General features: G+C 40.0%; 2 protein-coding genes across 3 annotated transcripts in view; both read right to left on the bottom strand.

Moving 5' to 3' along the window:
* The window catches only part of NBEAL1 (neurobeachin like 1), a 159,797-nt gene extending 155,774 nt beyond the window's left edge, over positions 1-4,023 (bottom strand). For both annotated transcript variants that reach the window (XM_070770452.1, XM_070770458.1), the window contains exon 1: positions 3,880-4,023. In XM_070770452.1, the coding sequence (XP_070626553.1) occupies positions 3,880-3,930 (51 nt within the window). In that variant the 5' untranslated portion in view covers positions 3,931-4,023. The remainder of the gene's footprint in view (positions 1-3,879) is intronic.
* The window catches only part of CARF (calcium responsive transcription factor), an 87,811-nt gene continuing 71,879 nt past the window's right edge, over positions 3,983-19,914 (bottom strand). Inside the window, exons 20-21 of the transcript XR_011561463.1 lie at positions 5,322-19,752; positions 3,983-4,162 (exon numbers count right to left, since the gene is read on the bottom strand). The gene's annotated coding sequence lies outside the window, so the exon portion shown is untranslated. The remainder of the gene's footprint in view (positions 4,163-5,321; positions 19,753-19,914) is intronic.

The raw sequence follows: 19,914 nt of genomic DNA, 5'->3' as shown, positions 1-19,914 counted from the left end.
AGGCTACCCACTCAAGTATTCTGGCCTGGAGATAATGCTCAATGGCAACCTTTAATACATCACTTTAGACAGAACAGTATGACAGCATCTTAATATTCATTTACTGCAAATACACCATGGAATATCTGTGCCAAGGTTTGCAGTGTGGCAAACAGGGAAGATGTCTTAACCATACATACTGCCCTGAAGCAGACCTTCATAAATCTTCAAAGTCTTCTTTAGTCAGGTATGTGTACAGTGTTTAATATGAATGGAATACCAACTAGGGCAGCAAAACAGAAGACAGTGTTTAAATTTTACTCATTAAGATGAACTTGATAGTTAAGAAAATTAACTGGTCACCTTGGGAGGATGCTAGTAATCAAGGCATTATTCTGAAAACAAAGAGAAAGAATCAAACATTTATTCTGCCTGACTTCCCTTTAAGGAACTGTCATCAAATAATTGATGAGGAGACATTTTTCTATATATGTTCTACTAATAAATAAAAGATAAAATTGGGATATCATAGTTTTTCACACTCCTACTGAAATAATTAATGTGTATAGGCAAAAGTCACTGATGGCCAAGATACTCATGAATTATACTAGGCTCCCCACACCAAAAAGAATGTGAATCAACGAAGCCTCCTGATCTGCCAGTGCGCAAACACCAGCAGATGTAACAATTAAGTGAAAGTTGTTCAGTTTTGTCCGCCTCTTTGCAACCCCATGGACTGTACAGTCCATGGAATTCTTCAGGCCAGAATACTGGAGTGGGTAGCCATTCCCTTCTCCAGGGGATCTTCCCAAACCAGGGACTGAACCTAGGTCTCCCACATTGCAGGCGGATTCTTTACCAGCTGAGCCACAAAGGAAGCCCAACAATTAAACTCAAGGGAATTCAACGTGCAAAACCCAACTGAGGAAATTTTAATGTCAAAACCTGGTTTCTTCAACAAACAAATAGTAGGGATAAAAAGTGTGGTGAGGGGGAACCTACAGATTAAGACTTCACAGATAAATTTTCAGCAAAATACAAGTATGTTTTGTTTAAATACTATGTCAAACAGTAGGGAAATAACACTTATGAAGCTTAGGAAAGTTTGAAAACTGACCAGATATTTGATAATTTAAAGAATTATATTGAGATTATGTTTTTAAGAGGAGTTCTTACTTTACAGATATATTTTTAAATATTTACGGATCAAGGGGAGATGTATGGAGAGAGTAACATGGAAATTACAATACCATATGTAAAAGAGATAGCCAATAGGAATTTGCTCTATGACTCAGGGACCTCAAACAGGGGCTCTGTGACAGGCTGAAGGGTGGGTGGGATGGGAAGGGAGAAGAGAAGGAGGTTGGGGGTGGAGGGGACATAGGTGTACCCATGGCTGATTCTTGTTGATGTATGACAGAAAACCACAAAATTCAGTAAAGCAATTGTCCTTCAATTAAAAAATTTAAGAAAAATTGATGGATCAGATACGTTGTCTAAGATTTCCTTTAAAATAATTCAGGGGTGGGGAGAAGGGTTAGGGAAGGGTTATAGCTGAAACATCATTGAATATGAACTGATAGTTATTGAAGCATAGTAACAGATACCAAAGTGTTCACTACAGTATCCTCTCTATTTGTGCTGGTTTGAAATTTCCCATAATAAAAGTTTAAAAAAGAAAGATGAACTACAAAGTATCACATGATAATCCACAGAAAAGGGATTTAAAAAAGCTCCTTGTCCCAGAGGTCAAAACAAATGAAAATCATTTGAAAATCATACAGTGAGTTAGACAAGAATTCTCCTTGTATACACAGTACTACTTGACAAATAAGAGAACTGAACCCAAAGAGATAAGTCCTGAGCAAGGTCGCAAAACAAAGCAGCAGAGCCAAAACTAGACACCACAACTGCAAGCCCAAAAAGGGGTCTAAGTCCAAGCCAAGTTAAAAGAAGATCTGAGCAGTCCTGAAGCAGTCAGAAAACCCATCAAAGGTGTAAAAAGAAAGTCTTAAATGTTAGTCAAGAGAAAAAGAGAAAGCCAGGTGGTTTGAAGGGCTGTGTGCTAGAGTGAGAGCGGTAAGGCTAGAAGATAGTACCACAAAGAACTGGGTATTAGGGAATCATCCTCACTAGCAAGCAAAAGGCTTAAATCTATGATGCATATTTGGAAGCTACTTGAATTCAAGGTGTTGAACGAAAAGACAGTTGTTGTCTGGCTTATAAGAGCTTATTCATGAATTGTTGAAACATAAAATCATTACTTTAAATAATGATTTATGAAAACAGCTGAAAAAATCATGATCTTATTAAGAGCACAAGTGATTTAAATCTTAAATATAAAAATGGGATTGATCTTCCAGCCCAAGCATAAATTTCAAAATTTGACCACGAAGGGGCTTCAATATTTACTCAAACATTCTCATAATATAGTAAGGATTCACATTTATGTTAAGTCATTAAAAACAAAATTCTGCGTATGTCAACAAAATTGCACTATCTTTTCAATAAGCACAGTGTCCCTTGAATAAAACATGAACTCGACCTAGAAACAACATGACTAATTAGTAAGACAGTGTAACTCCATTTACTTTTTTGTCATTCTTAAAGTGTAAAACCTATTAAGTTTGATGGATTTTTAAAGGAGTCATTTTCAAACTACTGGGCACACATACCAAAATGTAAAACACATTTTAACTTTCGGCTGACATGTGTTAGTGACTATTTTCAAAAGTAATGAATTGGATTCCTTTTTTATTGGAAGAGTGGCCTATTTTTAAAAATTCATTTCTGGCATTAAATTACACAAGACTAAAAACTATTTCAAAAATCCATATTAAATATTTCAAAGTATATGTCCTTCAGTAAGAAATACCAAACCAGGAAGTCACAGAAAATTCCAGAGTGAGCTCTAATATTTAATATTAAGATAATTGAGATCATCTGTTAAAGAATAACTTGTTCTTTAAAGAGCTCAAAGTATTGAAAGGGAGCCCTAAGGGATTATGCAGAAACAGAAGCTGAGACCTTCACAGAGACCTAAAGTAATTTAAGTAATGAATTAGAGATGTTACTCTAACACATGCCAATATCTTCAAAGTAGTAATGTAGCTCCTCACTTGAAAAACATGTTTTAAAGTAGTACCCTTCTCCTCTAATAACATGCAATCAAAACTAACATGTAAAAATTCACATAAAGATGAAGAGAGAAAAAATAATTTTTGAGCAACTAAAGTAAAAATAGTGAGGAGTCATAATAGATAAGAGCACAGACTTGAATCGGCAGTGCTGACTTACCAGCTATATTCAGAAGCAGAAGGGGCTGCTTCTCACTAACCTCTTTAAATTCTGCATCAGTTCTCATTAATAAAAATTAAAAAAAAAAAAGTGGGGGGGGGGCGCGCAGTGGGTAATTACAATACACATTTCCCAAAATTATTGTGAGGATCAAGGGAGACAATGGTGCCAACATCAGGGCAAGCTTACAGTAACCACTTCAAATCAATAGCCTTTTTATATAATAACCTTTTAAGAGGTTAATTATGAGAAAAATGCTTAATTCTCTTCTCATAAAAATATCTCTATTTTTACTCCGAAGTGTGGGAGGAAAAACTAGCACAAACAAAAGTACAAATATTTTACTTTTCTCAAAGGTCATAATTTTACTTATATAAGTTTAGGATCACTGAAGTCAAATTAAAACCACACCCTACAGTTTTCAATAGCATGCCAATACTGTTTGTGTTCAAATCTGATGAAGTGGAAAAAAGAAAATTTCGTGTTCTTAAAGTCAATACTGGGAATAAATATGCCATTATCAATTAAATAAATTGCTGATAAGGCAAGTCACAAAATTTTATAAGTATTTTAAAATTAGAAATAAAAAAGGAAAGCAGTTACCTTTGAACAATAAAGCATCCAAAGTTCAAAGAGTCTCTCTCTAGATGCCATTCTGGCTTTCACTCTGGCACTTTAATTTTTCCTCCAAAAAAAAAAAAAAAAGTTCAAGACCATAGAGTGTTCATTTTATTTTCCAAGTTTTTCAGCCGTTACAGTAAAGCTCAAAGCAGTAAGGAAAACAAAAAGAAGTGGAACAAATGGACTGCCTTCTGGTCAACAAAATTCAGTTTCAGCAGTTACTCCAACCTATCTTCATCAGTGGTCGTTGGATAATTATAAAAATCTGTGAAAGAGAAAAACATGCCAAGGATTTGTTTTAAAAAGAGGCTATAATAGTAACTGCAGGTTTATCTGAACTAGAAATTTATCTACCTCACATCCACGAACAACTGGCTAAGCTTTAACAACTGACTGAATTTCACAGAAACTCGTTTCAGGAAAACATCACAACTAATGCAATATTTCATATCAACATAAAGTCAGAATCCCCTTGGACAGAACTCAAAGATGAGTACTTATAACAAAAAAAAAATTGTCCAATGATAATAAGCAGCAAAAATGCCACTCATAGACTTTCTGTAAACTTAAGAAAGAGCACAACTTACTACAGACACATTGCAGACATAGAATCCCTCAGAATTTTACAGTCGGCTTCTTAAAACTTGTTGGGAATGTTTGCTGTTGTTTTGCAGGGCAGGGCGTGGGGAGGAGGGTGAAGAATTCCTGGTTTGTTTGAACAATCCTCAGACAGCAAAGGTCGACCAGCCCACCTAGCCTCTCTACCTCTCCATCCAGCAAGAAGAAAGGAGCACAAACGCACCAGCAAGGAAAACACCCTGGGAAAGCCTCCAAGTGTTTTGGGGATCTTTAAATTTCCACCTCGCCGCCCAGCCAACCGAAAGGGAGGCAAACTTAATTTGTGCCAAGCTGCCAAGAGAAGCTTTGGAAAGGAGACAAGAAGAGCAGGGCGTCCCCCGAGCCGCTATCCACGCCCTCCCGACCGCACAGGGACACGCCCCGGTCAACCTCGCCCCCTCTCGGCAGCCCCTCACTCTAGAGCGCGTTCGCCACCAAGCACCCGGGGCCCTCCCATTTCTGCCACGCGGCCCTCGTTTCCCTATGACCCGCTACCCAACACCGCGCTCACATTGGGGGGTTGTGCCGCCGCCGCTGCCGCCAAGCCGACGTCTAACTCGCTTCCCTCGCCCCCTTCTCAAGCCAAAGCCCCGTGTCACCCCGCTGCTAGGCAGGCGGGCGGGAGACGGAGGCGGGGCGGTGACGGGTCTGGGCGGGGCGCGAGGGCTGGGAGGAGCCAGGGGCGGGACTGCGCTTTCGGCTAATCATTCCGGCCTTTAAGGCTTTACCCGTCCCGGGTCACTAGCTGCTCATTGGCCGCAAAGGCTGGAAGGGGCGGGATTATCTGATGCCTCGCCCCTGCATACCTGCGCAGCCTCAGTCGACCCGGCTCCTGAAGACCCGGCGGCGGTCCCCGGCGGAGCTCTCTAGACTTCCCTGAGCTGGACGCGTTGGAGGACAGACGTGCTTACGTCTACGGCCCGCCGCTGTTGCCGACTGGCAGACGGAGCGTAAGGCTGTCGGCGTCATTTCCGGGAGTCATCTGAGGGCAGGGAACCCTACGGTGATAACTGAAGGGATTTCATTTTGATTTATGTTTGTAAAAAGGGGATTGGTCAGGGCAGTGTGTCGTGAGAACATACACCTGCTCCCACACCCCCCAAAAATCCTTTCCATTAATCGTGTTTGTGCAAAGCCTCGTGCCACCCCGTGTCAAACTTTCGCTGTCGCTGAGTGTCAAGTGCAAAACTACTAAAGGCTTCAAAAAGGGTATTGCTCTTAGAAGAAAAGAAACAAAAGGAAAACGGCAGCATTCACTAGAGATAGGTAGACAACTTTGCGCGGGATGGGGTTTGGAGGGGTTTAAGGAGAGGGGAAGACGCATGAGATTGGTAGTGGCTGTTGTTGTTCAATCGCTGAGTCGTGTCTGACTTTGCGACCCCATGCACTGCAGCATTGCCAGGTTTTCTGTCCTTTACCATCTCCTGGAGTTTGCTCAAACTCATGTCCATTGAGTCAGTGACACCATCCATCCATCTCACCCTCTGTCGCCCCCTTCTCCTCCTGCCCTGGATCTTTCCCAGCATCAGGGTCTTTTCTAATGGGTCCGCTCTTCGCATCAGCTGACGAAAGTATTGGAGCTTCCTTCAGCTTCAGCATCAGCCCTTCCAAGGAGTAATTAGGGCCGGTTTCCTTTAGGATTGACTGGGTTGATCTCCTTGCTATCCAAGGGGCTCTCAAGAATCTTCTCCAACACCACAATTTAAAAGCATCAATTCTTCTGATGCTCAGCCTTCTTTATGGTCCAGTTCTCACATTTGTACATGACTGTTGGAAAAACCATATATTTGACTATATGGATCTTTGTTGGCAAAGTGATGTCTTTGCTTTTTAATATGCTGTCTAGGTTTGTCATAGCTTTTCTTTCAAAAAACAACCAACGGCTGCAGTCATCATCTGCAGTAAAGAAAATAAAATCTGTCACTGCTTCTACTTTTTCCCCTTATATTTGCCATGAAGTGGGGGCTTCCCTGGTGGCTCAGATGGTAAAAAATCTGCCTGCAATGCTGGAGATCCAGGTTCAATCCCTGGGTTGGGAAGATCCCCTGGAGAAGAAAATGGCAACCCACTCCAGTATTCTTGCCTGGAGAATTCCATGGACAGAGGAGCTGGAGGGCCACAGTCTATGGAGTCACAAAGAGTCAGACACAACTGAGCAAATAACACTAGGGACAGGACCAGATGCCATGATCTTAATTTTTTCAGTGTTGAGTTTTAAGCCAGTTTTTCACTCTCCTCTTTCACCCTCATCAAGAGGCTCTTTAGTATACATAAGCATACACTGTTGAACATATTATTTTGAACTATCAAGAAAAATACAAATTTTAATTTTACTTTCACTTATTTGGGACTCCCCTGGGTCTAGTGGTTAAGACTCTGTGCTTCCAATGCAGGGGGCACAGGTTACATCCTTAGTCAGGGAACTAAGATCCCACAAGCCACACAGTGTGGCCTAAAAAAATAAAAAATAAGCACTTTCACTTATTTTTTCTCTGATGCTCTTCCTTTCGTTTCCAAGTATATAATCTATTGATGCACTGTTTCCCTTCTCTCTGAAGAACTTCTTTTACTATTCCTTGCAAGACAGATCTACTAGCAACCATTTCCCTCAATTTTTTTTTTTTTTTTTTGTCAAAGAAAGTCTTTACAGGAAATTCCCTATCAGTCTGGTGGTTAGGACTCCACGGTTCCAATGCTGGGGGCACTTGTTCTATCCCTGGTCAGAGAACTAAGAATCCTGCATGCCATGCTGTGTGCCCCACCCCCAATTATTTCGCCTTCACTTTTGAAGAGTAATTTCATGGGGTACAGAATTCTAGGTGCATGTTTTCTCTCAGCACTTTAAATATTTCACTCCACTCTACTTGCTTGAATGACTCCTGAAGATAAGTCAGATTTAAGTTTCTGTCTCTGTTCCTCTATAGGAAAAGTGATTTCCCCCCCCTCTGACTTCTTTCAAGATTTTTCTTTGATTTTCTAACTGTGAATATGATATGCCTAGGTATAGCCTTTGGCACTTATCTTGCTTGGTGTCCTTTGAGATTCCCAAATCTTGTCTGTCACTACTTTGGGAAATTTCTCAATATTTATTGCTTCAAATATTACTTCTGTTCCTTTCTTTCATTTGTTTCTAGTATTCCCATTATACACATATCTTTTATAGTTGTCCCACAGTTCTTAAATATTCTATTTTTTTTTCAGTCTTTTTTCCTTTTTGTTTTTCCATCTTGGAAGTTTCTTCTGACATATCTCAAGCTCAAAGATGCTTTTTTCAGCTGTGTCAGTCTAATAATGAGTTCATCAAAGGCTGCTTCTTTTCTATTACAATGTTTTTGATTTGGAGCATTTCTTTGTTCTTAGAATTTCCATCTCTGTTTACATTGACCTTCTCTTCTTGCATGCTGTTTATTTCCTACAGCTGTTAGCATATTCATCATAACCATTTAAATTTTTCTGTATGATAATTCTCAACATTCTTGCCATATGTAAGTCTGGTTCTGTTGCTTGCTTGGTCTCTTCAACTTGTGATTTTTTTCCCTTTTAGTATGCTCTGTAATGAGATGGTTGGATGGGACCACCAACTCAGTGGACATTAATATGAGCAGACTCCGGAAGATGGTAAAGGACAGGGAAGCCTGGCATGCTGCGGTCCATGGGGCTGAAGAGTAAGACATGACTAAGCAACTGAACAACAACATGCTCTGTAATTTTATGATAGCCAGACATGATATACTGAGCAAAGGAACTGCAATAAATAAACCTTTAGTATTATGATGGTGTTGTATTAGAGGAGGGCAAGCTTTCTATAGTCCTGTGATTAGGTCTCAGTCTTTTAGGTCTATGACTTGTGTACCTCACAAGTGCTTTGTCACTCCCCTGCCCCTTAAGAGGGACAGGATGGCTAGAGTGTACTAAAGTTGGGTATTTCACATCCCCTAGATCAGTTAGGCTCTGATAAAACCCCAATAATTTCAGCTCTGGTAAAACAGTTTCTCTGATGGCAGACCTTTGGTTATTTGAGAATGGTTATTCTCACCCTCCCTCTGCCAGCAACATGAGAGTTTTCTCCAGTATTTACTGTGACAACCTCATTGAGCTCCTAGCAATAAAATTCATAAAAGTGGAGTCTGGGGCCTCAATGGCTGGAACCTCCTTTAATGCTCAGACTTGTCCACTCAGCCTCCAGATGTTTGTTAATTACAGGCAAGTTTCCCCAACCCAGTATGGACTGCTATGGAGGATTCTGCTAAGGGTTTCTCTTCTGGTAACTTGGGATTCTCTGTACTCACCTGTCACTGCAGTTTTGCAAGTAATGGTTTGCCCTGTGACCTCTCATCTCTCACGGAGCTAGGAAGAATTGTTGTTTTTCAGTTTGTTCAATTGTTTACTGTTGTTAGGATGGAGTGACAGTTTTCAAGATACTTACATGCTAAACCAAAAACTAGAAGTCCTATCCCATACCTTTTCAGTAGGTACCACACAGTTGTCTAAACTATGATCAGGCATGCTAATGTAAACACTCTAATTCTGATTACATTGACTGGAACATGGGTGTACATAAATACATGAAATATGGGTTTTTCTAGAATTTTCCACCCATTTACAATTCTTTTATTAAAGTTGATTACTTTATTCACTCAGAATAAGAGAATTATTGTATTGTCCTTTAGAATCACAGAACTAGAAAACTGGAAGTTACCATTAGAGATCATGTAATTCAATATCTTCATTTTAAATATTAAAAAATTAAGGCCTGAATCTGATCAAACCAAGCCTGTAGACAAGCACTGTCCAACAGAAATCTCCACCAGGATGGAAATGTTCTACATCTGTGCTATTTAGTACAGTAGCCACTGGCCATATGCAGCCATTGACCAATTGAAATGGGACTTGTGCAACTGAGAAATGAATTTTTTGTTTATTTTTAACTTAGTCACAAGTAGCTAGTGGCTACTGTTGGACAGTGCAGCTCTAGAGTTAATTTGCATTGTAGAAAACACAGAGGATAGAGAAATAAGTTAAATGATATTAAAAATAAATTGAGGTCTGGAGGAGTTGACGAGCCCTGCAACATACTGCATATGGCTGACAGAACTAGAACCCAGAACTCCTTAATTCTAGGCTGTTTTTGACTATCGTGTGCTGCCTTTTCAGAGTCCATAGGTTGATGTGTTTGGAGCAAATTTTCTCAGCCTCAGCACTATCGACATTTTGTACTAGGTACTTTTTTGTCCTAGGGAGCTTTCCTGTGCATTGAAGAATGCTTAGCAGCATCTGACATCCAGCCAGTAAATGCCAATATGTCTTCCAGTTATGACAACCAAAAATGTCTCCGGACAAAGCCAAATATCCTGGGGACAAAACCTGGGGGCAAAACTATGCTCAGTTGAGAACCTCTGAATCCCAGGATTTCGTAGGTACATAAGATGTCCTTTAGGACCCCCAAGAGAGGCAAGGTAGATCCAGCTTACTTAATAGTGTACTGAAAACTTCGTCAAGAATGTGATCTAGTTTTAAAACTGCAAATTAGAGGATCCCCTGGTGGTCCTGTGGTTAGGACTCAGCACTTTCACTGTCAGGGCCCAGGTTCAATCCCTGGTCAGGGAACTAAGATCTCACAAGTTGGCTCAGCCCCCCCCCAAAAAAATAAATAAAGTAAATTAACTCAAGACTGGGCTGCTATTGGTGGCTATCACCAGAACTAAGACTAAAAATCAAGCATGCTTAATAGTTGTTTGTTGAGCACCTTACTGTGTGCACGGCACTATGTATTTTACATGCACAGTACCATGTGCTTTACATCCTTTATCTCTAATTCTCAAAATAACATTGCAAGGCAAATGGAATTCTCATTTTACAGATTAGATAACTGCAGTTCAGAAAGTTTAAGGAACTGTGGCTCAGATGGTAAAGAATCTGCCTGCAATGCAGGAGACCTGGGTTCAATCCTGGTCAAGAAGACCCCCTGGAGAAGGGTATGGCAACCCACTCCAGTATTCTTGCCTGGAAAATTCCATGGACAGAGGATAAGAGGAGCCTAGTGGGCTACAGTTCATGGGGTCACAAAGAGTCAGACACGACTGAGTGGCTAACACTTGCACTTTCACAAGGTCACAGCTAGCTAGCAAAAAAGAGGCAAAATTCATACCGATTAGCAATCTCTGAATTTAACATGCATGTACTTTCTACTTGGATAACCATCTAACAGTTTTTTTGTACTCAAGACTGCAGATCTGAAGCATAAGATAAAGAAAGGTGGGGAAAAAGAGTAAAGGGGACTCTTACTGAGGTAAAGTTATATTTAATGGGGAGAGTTGCAGGGAGATACCACCAAATAACTACTATGATTAAGGCAGGCTTTTAGCAGAGAGTGGTACCTGAGCAAGGCTGTGATGGAATGTTAGAATTTGGGTGTCAAGAAAGAAGAGAAAGACAATTCTGAAAAAAGAAGGGCTTAGGTAAAGGCTTGATTCCTGGGGAAATTCTTTCCCAAATTTTTAGAAAACCATGAGCAGTCAAACTCAGGTGGAAAAAGGAAGGAGATGAGGTTGGGAAGATATAGGTTGTAACTAGCTCACCAGAGTGTCCTGAATGCTGGATCACTGATTTTGACTCCATTCTGTGTAAATTAGAGTTTTTTAAGTAGGAACATGACAAGATTAAAACTATATTTGTCGTTCAGACCTTGTGATATCTTTCTGAAGGCAAGATGTAATCGTACACTCCTAACACACAACACACACACACACACACGTGCGCGCGCATACACACAGTAATACAGTAATTTAAATTCAGTTGAAACATGAAAGAAAACCACTTCACTTTCATGTATAATGAAATTTCTATGGTGGCTGGCAAGTTAATTGAAAGTTACGACTTCCCTAGTTTACAATAAAGAAAAATTCTTTAATCAAGAAGAAAAAGGAAATTACAGGAAATTTTAATTTAAAAGGCAATATTTTTTCTTTAAAATTCTTATTTCCTTCTTCTTAAATGTGAAGGAAAGAAAATTTTGAGACTGGAAGAGATTTCTTGTTCTAAGAAAGCAGATTTCTTGAAATTCAATTGCTGTAATTCAAATTCAAGTGAATCACCATCTGAGGTCTCTCTTGTTGTCGTTCAGTCACTAAGGCCATGTCCAACTCTTTGCAACTCCAAAGACTACAGCACGCCAGGCTCCTCTGTCCTCCACTATCTCTCAGAGTTTGCTCAGATGCATGTCCATTGAGTTGGTGATGTTATCTAACCATCTCATCCTCTGCTGTCCCCTTCTCCTTTTGCCTTCAATCTCTCCCAACATCGGGGTCTTCTCCAAATAAGTCTCTTTACTTACCACGTATCAAGGAGTATCTCCTTCTCAGAGCAATGCAGTACTTTAGCCAGGCTCCTCTGTCCATGGATTTCTCCAGGTAAGGGGATCTTCCCAAGCAAGCAATCAAACCCAGGTCTCCTGCATCATAGGAGGGTTCTTTACCGTCATCAGAACCACTAGGGAAACCCACTTTAAGAATTACAAAAAAAACTTTGTGTAATCTCTGTTCCTGTATCGGTTCTACCACCACATAGATAGATAGTTTTTTTCCCTACACTTTTCATGGAAAAAAATTAAAAGAACTTCCCTGGCGGTCCAGTGGTTAAGACTTCGCTTTCCAAAGCAAGGAACTCAGGTTCAATCCCGGGTCAGGGAGCTAAGATCCCACAGGCCTCATGGCCAAAAAACTAAAACAAAAACAGAAGCAATATTGTAACAAAGCCAATAAAGACTTAAAAAAAAAAAAGTCCACATTAAAAAAAAAAATTTAAAGAATGTATGATATTTCTAACAGTTAGTGTTCCTAGGAACTATATCTAGCACTGTTTTCAAGGGTTTGTTTTGGATCGTTCTTTTGACTTGTATATTCATTTGAATGACTGGCTTCTTTTACTTTTTCTGTTTGAGTAGTAAAGTGGTTTAATAATTATCAGCTTATTTGGAATTAAGGTTATGAGATCTAGAGTTTCAGGGGTAAATGACTGTAACTGTGACTCATTAGGCTTAACTTTCTTATACTAAAATTTTAATGGTAATCAAATAACAATTTAAAAAGATCTGAGATCAAGTAGTTCTTTAATAGTCTGATACATATTAAAGGCAGTCAACAATGGTTAAAACAGGAAATGCTTCAGTTTTTTGAGGACATTTCTAAAAAAATTACATATTTCATTTTCCCCATTTTATTATAATGGATTTAATATAAGGAAAAAGATCTTTGTTTACTGAACATTCCATTCTCACATATATTTCCTGCCAAAAGGATCATTAGCATTTACTTATGACATGATTCATCATAGTGAAATACATTAGTAGGTCAAGATTATGGTTTCCAGCTGTGAATAAGCATATGGAAAATAGTGCCTTAAAGAAACAAGTGTGAATGAAACAAAAGTTTGTTTCAGTATAAATTAAGAGGGAGAATAGAAAATTAAAGAAATTAAAGGAAGAAAAACATTATTATTTTTTTAGTTTTAGAGCTTCAGTTATTGACTTCCTAGCTATAAGGCATTTAATCTCTCTGAGTTTATTTTTCTTCCATAAAAATTGGGATAATAATACCCAGGCCAGTTGAGAGGATTAACTGATAAATAAAAAGCATCTGGCATTCAATAAATGTTAATTATCGTATCTTGAAACTAAGTAAATACATGTTAAATTAACAACACCTTTATTTTCCACCATTGTTGACAGTCCAAATGCTGCATAGCTTGGGGAATGGCAAGGCAGACTAGTTAAATAGGAAACGCATGCTGCTAGGTAGCAAGGCATTATGCAATTCTTCCTTTTAAATGACTTCAAAATCCTAAAGGCCTGTACTACAAGTTCCAAGTACATTATTGAAAAGCAAATGATTAAATATATTGTCATTCACTATGCATTTAATTTTGTCTATGTACAAAGTTCAGACAATTCTTTATAAGTAAACATAATTCCTTTTTCATAAAAAGTGATTCAGTTCATTTCTGCTCATTTTCTCTTTAAAATCAATGCTTTCAGTCCTGAATTATGAGCAGAATTATTGCAAAGCTAGGAAAAGTAAGGAAATTTAAGAATTCCAAGATATAATGGTTGTGGCTTATTTAATCTCAAATTTTAAAATTACTCAGTTAAGTTTCAGAAAACTACTTTCAAATGATCATATATAATTTCAGTTCCAAATGATTTCACAAGTAGTACCAAAAAAAAAAAAAATCAATTATTCCCTACAATTTTGTGTCCATAGCTACAGAATAGAAAAATATACTCAGACTTAATTCTACCACAGAAATTTTGGGAAGTTAAACAACTTGTGAAAATATTTAGGAATAAAGTAAATAATAAATCCTACATATCTCATGCATACATTCCTGCATGCTAAGTTGCTTCAGTCCTGTCCAACTCTGAGTGACTAACACTTTAACTACTACTATTACTAGGCACCCCACTCCAGTACTCTTGCCTAGAAAATTCCATGGATGGAGGAGCCTGGTAGGCTGCAGTCCATGGGGTCGCTAAGAGTCAGACACGATTGAGCGACTTCACTTTCACATTTCACTTCCATGCATTGGAGAAGGAAATGGCAACCTACTCCAGTGTTGTGGAGAATCCCAGGGACGGGGGAGCCTGGTGGGCTGCCGTCTATGGGGTTGCACAGAGTCAGACACGACTGAAGTGACTTAGCAGCAGCAGCATTACTACTAGTACTATAAGGTATTAAGCAAATGTAACAGTATAAAGGTAAGATTAACTTAGAAAATCAGAGTCTAGAGCTAATGTTTATACTGCATGTAATAGGAGTGCATGTGTGCTCAGTCCTGTCTGATGCTTTGCCACCCCATGGACGTTAGCCTGCCAGGCTCCTCTGTCCATAGAATTTTCCAGGCAAGAATACTGGAGTGGGTTTCCATTTCCTTTCTCCAGGGGATCTTCCCAATCCAGGTATGAACCCATGTCTCCTGCATCAGCACATTTAGTAGTATTACTACCATTATGAATAAATTGACTACTCCAACTACTATTCCATGTGGATTCCCAAGTGGCTAAGTGGTAAACACTGGAGTGTGGGAGTGTGTTGCCATTTCCTTCTCCAATGTATGAAAGTGAAAAGTGAAAGTGAAGTCGCTCAGTCGTGTCAGACCCTTAGCGACCCCATGGACTGCAGCCTACCAGGCTCCTCCATCCATGGGATTTTCCAGGCAAGAGTACTGGAGTGGAGTGCCATTGCCTTCTCCAAAATGAAATGCATAACTATTTTAAACCATCTTTTCCTCCTTTACATTTTTTAAAGTAGAAATAGGTAAAGCTTTAGCTTCTGTACTTACTACTGAGTTAAAATCGCTGGAACTATAAACTTAAGTGTTAATTAAAAATTAAAATGACTTCAGTGTTTCCATGGAAATAAAAAGACCTCATGAATAAAAAACTATTATGCAACTGATACAGAAGTCTGTTACTCTGAAAGTCACACCTTCTGTCTTAGCTACTACAAGCTAGATGTTTTTCAGTTGTTTTGTTCTTGCCTATACTCTTTGGTTACCCACTCCAGTGTTCTTGCCTGGAGAATCCCAGGGATGGGGGAGCCTGGTGGGCTGCCATCTGTGGGGTCACACAGAGTCGGAGACAACTGAAGCAACTCAGCAGCAGCAGCAGCAGCATACTCTTTGATTAAATTCTTCTTGAAGGTCTAAATATACCCGTATTTTTTTATTAATATAATTTTCATACCAAAGCATTTCAATGTATTTTGAAATGTTAATCAATCCTGAAAAGAGAGGAAAGATCTTCTTAGGAGAGTTAATATATTTACATAACTTCAGCTGTCTATTTAAACCCAGAATTTATACTGCCACTTAATTGAAATTTAGATAAAAGCAAGTTTAGTAATTTATTAAATGTAAAATTGAATAAAGTATAAAAAGAGAACAAAAAAATGTTAGTTTAAAGCCGTTTTTAAAAAAGAATAGAAAGCAGAAGGACTAGAAAGAAAAAAATTTCTGAAATATTTTTATAATCAAGCCTAGAAATCTGAATCCCCTCAGGTACAGGGGAGTGATATATGTAAATATAGTCTATTATAGAGTAGTTAAAAATAAGCCACAAGGCTCAGTGTCTTTCCCTGTGGCTCAGTGGTAAAGAATCCACCTGCAATGCAGGAGACTCGGGTTTGATCCCTGGGTCAGGAAGATCCCCTGGAGAAAAGAAATGGCAGTCCACTCCAGTATTCTTGCCTGACAAACTTCAATCTATGGACTCACAAAAGAGCTGTCACAACTGGGTGACTAAACAACAACTGCCAAAGCAGGAGGGGCAGGAAACGTGGGTTTGATCCCTGGGTAGGGAAGATCCCCTGGAGTAGGAAATGGCAACCCACTCCAGGATTCTTGCTTGGAAAATTCCATGAACAGAAGAGTCTGGTGGCCCACAGACCATGGGGTCACAAACAGTCAGACATGACTGCATGACTGAGCACACACACACAAAAGGCATTTAGACTGGAGTTCCTTCGTATTGCAGTATCTCTTGGAGACCACTGTTTATAATATTCACCGGATAAGTATTTGTTAAGAGACTGAAGAGATTGCTTCAATTAGCAACTGATCTGAAGTACTTTCTGCCCCTAAGTTCGCTCACAGGTTCCAGAGTGGACTCAGCTGACCAGTGTGAAGCATTATTGGCGTTCCTTTGCATTTCTTAGCTGTTTTTCCTGTTCTACCTGATCTAAGTGTTGGAGGGCTCCAGGGCTACATCCTGAGCATTCTTCTCTTCTTTATCTACGTTTCTTCTCTGTTTTCTGTTTTTAAAAACCATCTGTATGTTGATAAATCACAAAATGTTTATCTCCAATTCTGACCTCAAGACTTATATTTCTAAGTGCTTACTAAACATTTCCATTTGGAAATCAAACTAACTGGTCCAAAGACAGCTCTTGCTTTTCCCTTCTGAATCTACTGAACCCAAATTGGTCTCCCTCAACTCAGTAAAATTCACTACCATCCCTATAGTTGCTCAAGGCTAAACCCCTGGAGTCATTCTTCATTTCTCCCCTTCCATCACTTACCATCCCCGCACCCACTTCCCAACAGCCCTTCAGTCAGCAAGTCTTGTTGATCTTCTCTCCAAAATATATCCTGAATCTGTCCATTTCTCTTTGCTTGCTGTATCACTATCACTCTAGTTCACCTAAGCTCTCACTTGTGCAATTCCCATAACTTATAATTGCTCTTCCCACTTCCATTTGTGTCCCTATATACTACACTCTCCTACAACATATAAAGCAAGGTGTATCACTCACTCTCCACTAAAAATCTTCTAAAGGGAATCAGTTCCCAACAAGGACCCTGATGTTTCTGAGAAGCCAGTTTTATACCCTGCAACTAGGTCCGTCTAGTCAAGGCTGTGGTTTTTCCAGTAGTCATGTATGGATGTGAGAGTTGGACTGTAAAGAAAGCTGAGCACAGAAGAATTGATGCTTTTGAACTGTGGTGTTGGAGAAGACTCTTGAGAGTCCTTTGGACTACAAGGAGATCCAACCAGTTCATTCTAAAGGAGATCAGTCCTGGGTGTTCTTTGGAAGGAATGATGCTAAAGCTGAAAATCCAGTACTTTGGCCACCTCATGTGAAGGGTTGAAGGAGACCTGGTTTTCACTAGCAACAGTTTCCTCACTCTTGGGCAGGGTTCAGGCCCAGTTCACATCCTGTCTTTAAGATGAACAGGCTTCAAGATGGAGTCTCTCCTGCTTTCCTCACACTGGCCCCAAAAGATACTCAGGATGAAATTGACCCTCTGATTACCATGGATTCCAAGGCTTTCTGTACCTGACTGACTTCATCTCAAACCATTTTCTGTATTGTTCTCTAAGCTTATGCCTGCTTGCATTTGTTTCAACCCTTTAACACATTTTTTTCCCCTACCTCAAGGCCTTTGCATTTAACTGTTTCCTCTACCTGTGAAGGTCTTCCCTCTGCTTTTTCAGTGATAGGTTCTTTTCATCTGTTGAATGCTCTCTCTGAAAATATCACCAAAATAATAAGCTGATAAAGGAAGACTAAGTTTCCTGCTTACTGATGTAAGAAATACTACCTTGACAATCTGAATAGTGTGTCTTGGGGGAAAGACAACAGCAAGATATTTAGTTTGGCAAGGGAGTCTAGTTTAAGCTGTTTTTCAATGCAAGAACTTGAGAGGTATTGGGTGAAGTCTGCAGACCTAAGCCAAAGTTACCCATCAAAGAGCCCTTCTCACAGAAATGGGCCTGCCTCACTACCTTTGCCATGCTCAGTCATTGTCTGGGAGTAGCCTGTGAGCAGCACATTTTCTACACACCACCATGCTGGATCCAGAGCATAGCAGTTGGGGCAGCTGGCCAATTACTCCACCCCAAAGCAAAAGCTCCGAGTGGCTCCTTTTCATAGCTGTCAAGGCTCACCTCTTGTGCTAAACAGGTTCAGCAAACAGGCTCAGGGTGCAGGTCTTCTGTGGTTCTTCTGTCTTCCTGAGGGTAAACTCAGACAGTACCTCTGACACCACAGTAGATCTTTGGGATCACAACTGATACGCTCTCCCTCACCCTCAGCTATCACTTCATCACGTCTTGGTGGCTTGCAAGTGGTATGACTCAAAATCTTAACTCCTGAAAGGTCTTAGCAGTCATCCTGTCCTCATGCTGACATTGCTGCATGAGTCTGTTCACCCATACAGTAGGGCATGGGGCACCAAAAGGTGCCCAAATGGATCATCTGGGTTTCACATATAGTCTCCCTGCCCTAACTCCTCCTGCTGATCAGAATCCACCATCCCAGACAGAATGTGGACGCCTCTTCTCACCGGCTGGTTCCTGGATACAAGGACTCCAAATGTCCTGACATCAGCTATATCTTGTAAGTTCCATTAAAACTTTGTGTTCCCCCTGGCAAGAGTATGCTCCCTTTGGGGACCAGGGCCTACAATCCTGCAGGCCCCACAGTTGAAGAGGTAGAAAACACAAAATCTCCCAGTGTGTCATTGGGAATGATGGTAAATGCAGCCACTCCTGCCTCAGCCCCTTTGTTATTAGGCTCATGCATTCTTCCTGTTTGGAAGACAGCACCATCCAGAGGTCTTTGATGTAATGCATACACTGTATCACCAAGGATGGCACTCAAACTTTCAGAAGGTTGCCTCTCAGTTAATGCATAGCTCTGCTTTCAGAATGCCATTTCAGCATTCTATGAACTTACCAACTTAACTGAAGCAATTTCTTGAAGAAACAAATCATACAAATTGTTGAATCCTGCCCCCAAGGTCACAGGTGTAAGGCCTTGCACCAAGGCCACAGAAGCAGAGCCAAAATTTAAGGCAACCTTGGAAGTTGACTGAGCCCCTTTGTAACTGTTGCCAAAAGCTCATGAGCATTACTAACAAGCTACCTGACTCGCAATTAGACAAAGATGCCCACTCCAGTAAACAACCTATACTGCCCCAACCAATCACCTAACACCAACCTTCCAGCAGGAATTTTGCCTTGAGGTTATAAAAACTGACTATTAACTCATGAAAACTGTCGACTCTCCCTGGCCTGTCAGGAGTTGTCAGCCCTCTGTGCTCACAGTGCTCATTTTCTCTCTATTCTTTGTTCTTAATGAACTCACTCCTTTCTGCAATACTCTGAGTCTGGAAATTCTTTTCCAACCCGTGCTTGGACTGCCTCTACATAAATTATTTTGCATACATATTCATAACTCTTTGTATTAATACTGAATACAGTCTTAATTGCTGCATTAACCTAGACGTCCAACTTTTTCCCCTCCCCAGACAACTAAAAGACAGAACACCAGGAACTGTATTTTTCTAATGAGCATGCTTACCATTTTATATTTATAAATTTTAAGGATGCTATGTATATAATAAAATCCAAAGGCATTTTCACATCCGATTGATCTATATCTATTTTTAAATGTACAACAGCAACAGTAAGATAAAACTATTTAGTGGCCAGTGTTCTGTTTTTTAGATTTTGTCTAAGTATTCAAAGATTATATATCAAATAACTCAGTTTAATATCTGTCTAACCTATTTTAAGTTACCTAAGGATCTTCCCAGTAGCTCAGCTGGTAAAAGAATCCACCTGCAATGCAGAAGACCCCGGTTTGATTCCTGGGCGACGAAGATCCTTGGAGAAGGAATAGGCTACCCACACCAGTATTCCTGAGGCTTCTCTGGTGGCTCAGATGGTAAAGAATCCACCTGCAATGAGGGAGATCTGGGTACAATCCTTGGGTTGGTAAGATACGCTGGAAAAGGGAATGGCTACCCACTCCAGTATTTTGGCCTGGAGAATTCCATAAACAGAGGAGGCTAGCAGGCTACAGTCCATGGGGATGCAAAGAGTCAGATATGACTAAGCAA

Source organism: Bos indicus, chromosome 2 (assembly GCF_029378745.1).
Source record: "Bos indicus isolate NIAB-ARS_2022 breed Sahiwal x Tharparkar chromosome 2, NIAB-ARS_B.indTharparkar_mat_pri_1.0, whole genome shotgun sequence".
NCBI classification, from domain to species: domain Eukaryota; kingdom Metazoa; phylum Chordata; class Mammalia; order Artiodactyla; family Bovidae; genus Bos; species Bos indicus.
This window is presented reverse-complemented; position numbering and strand designations above follow the sequence as displayed.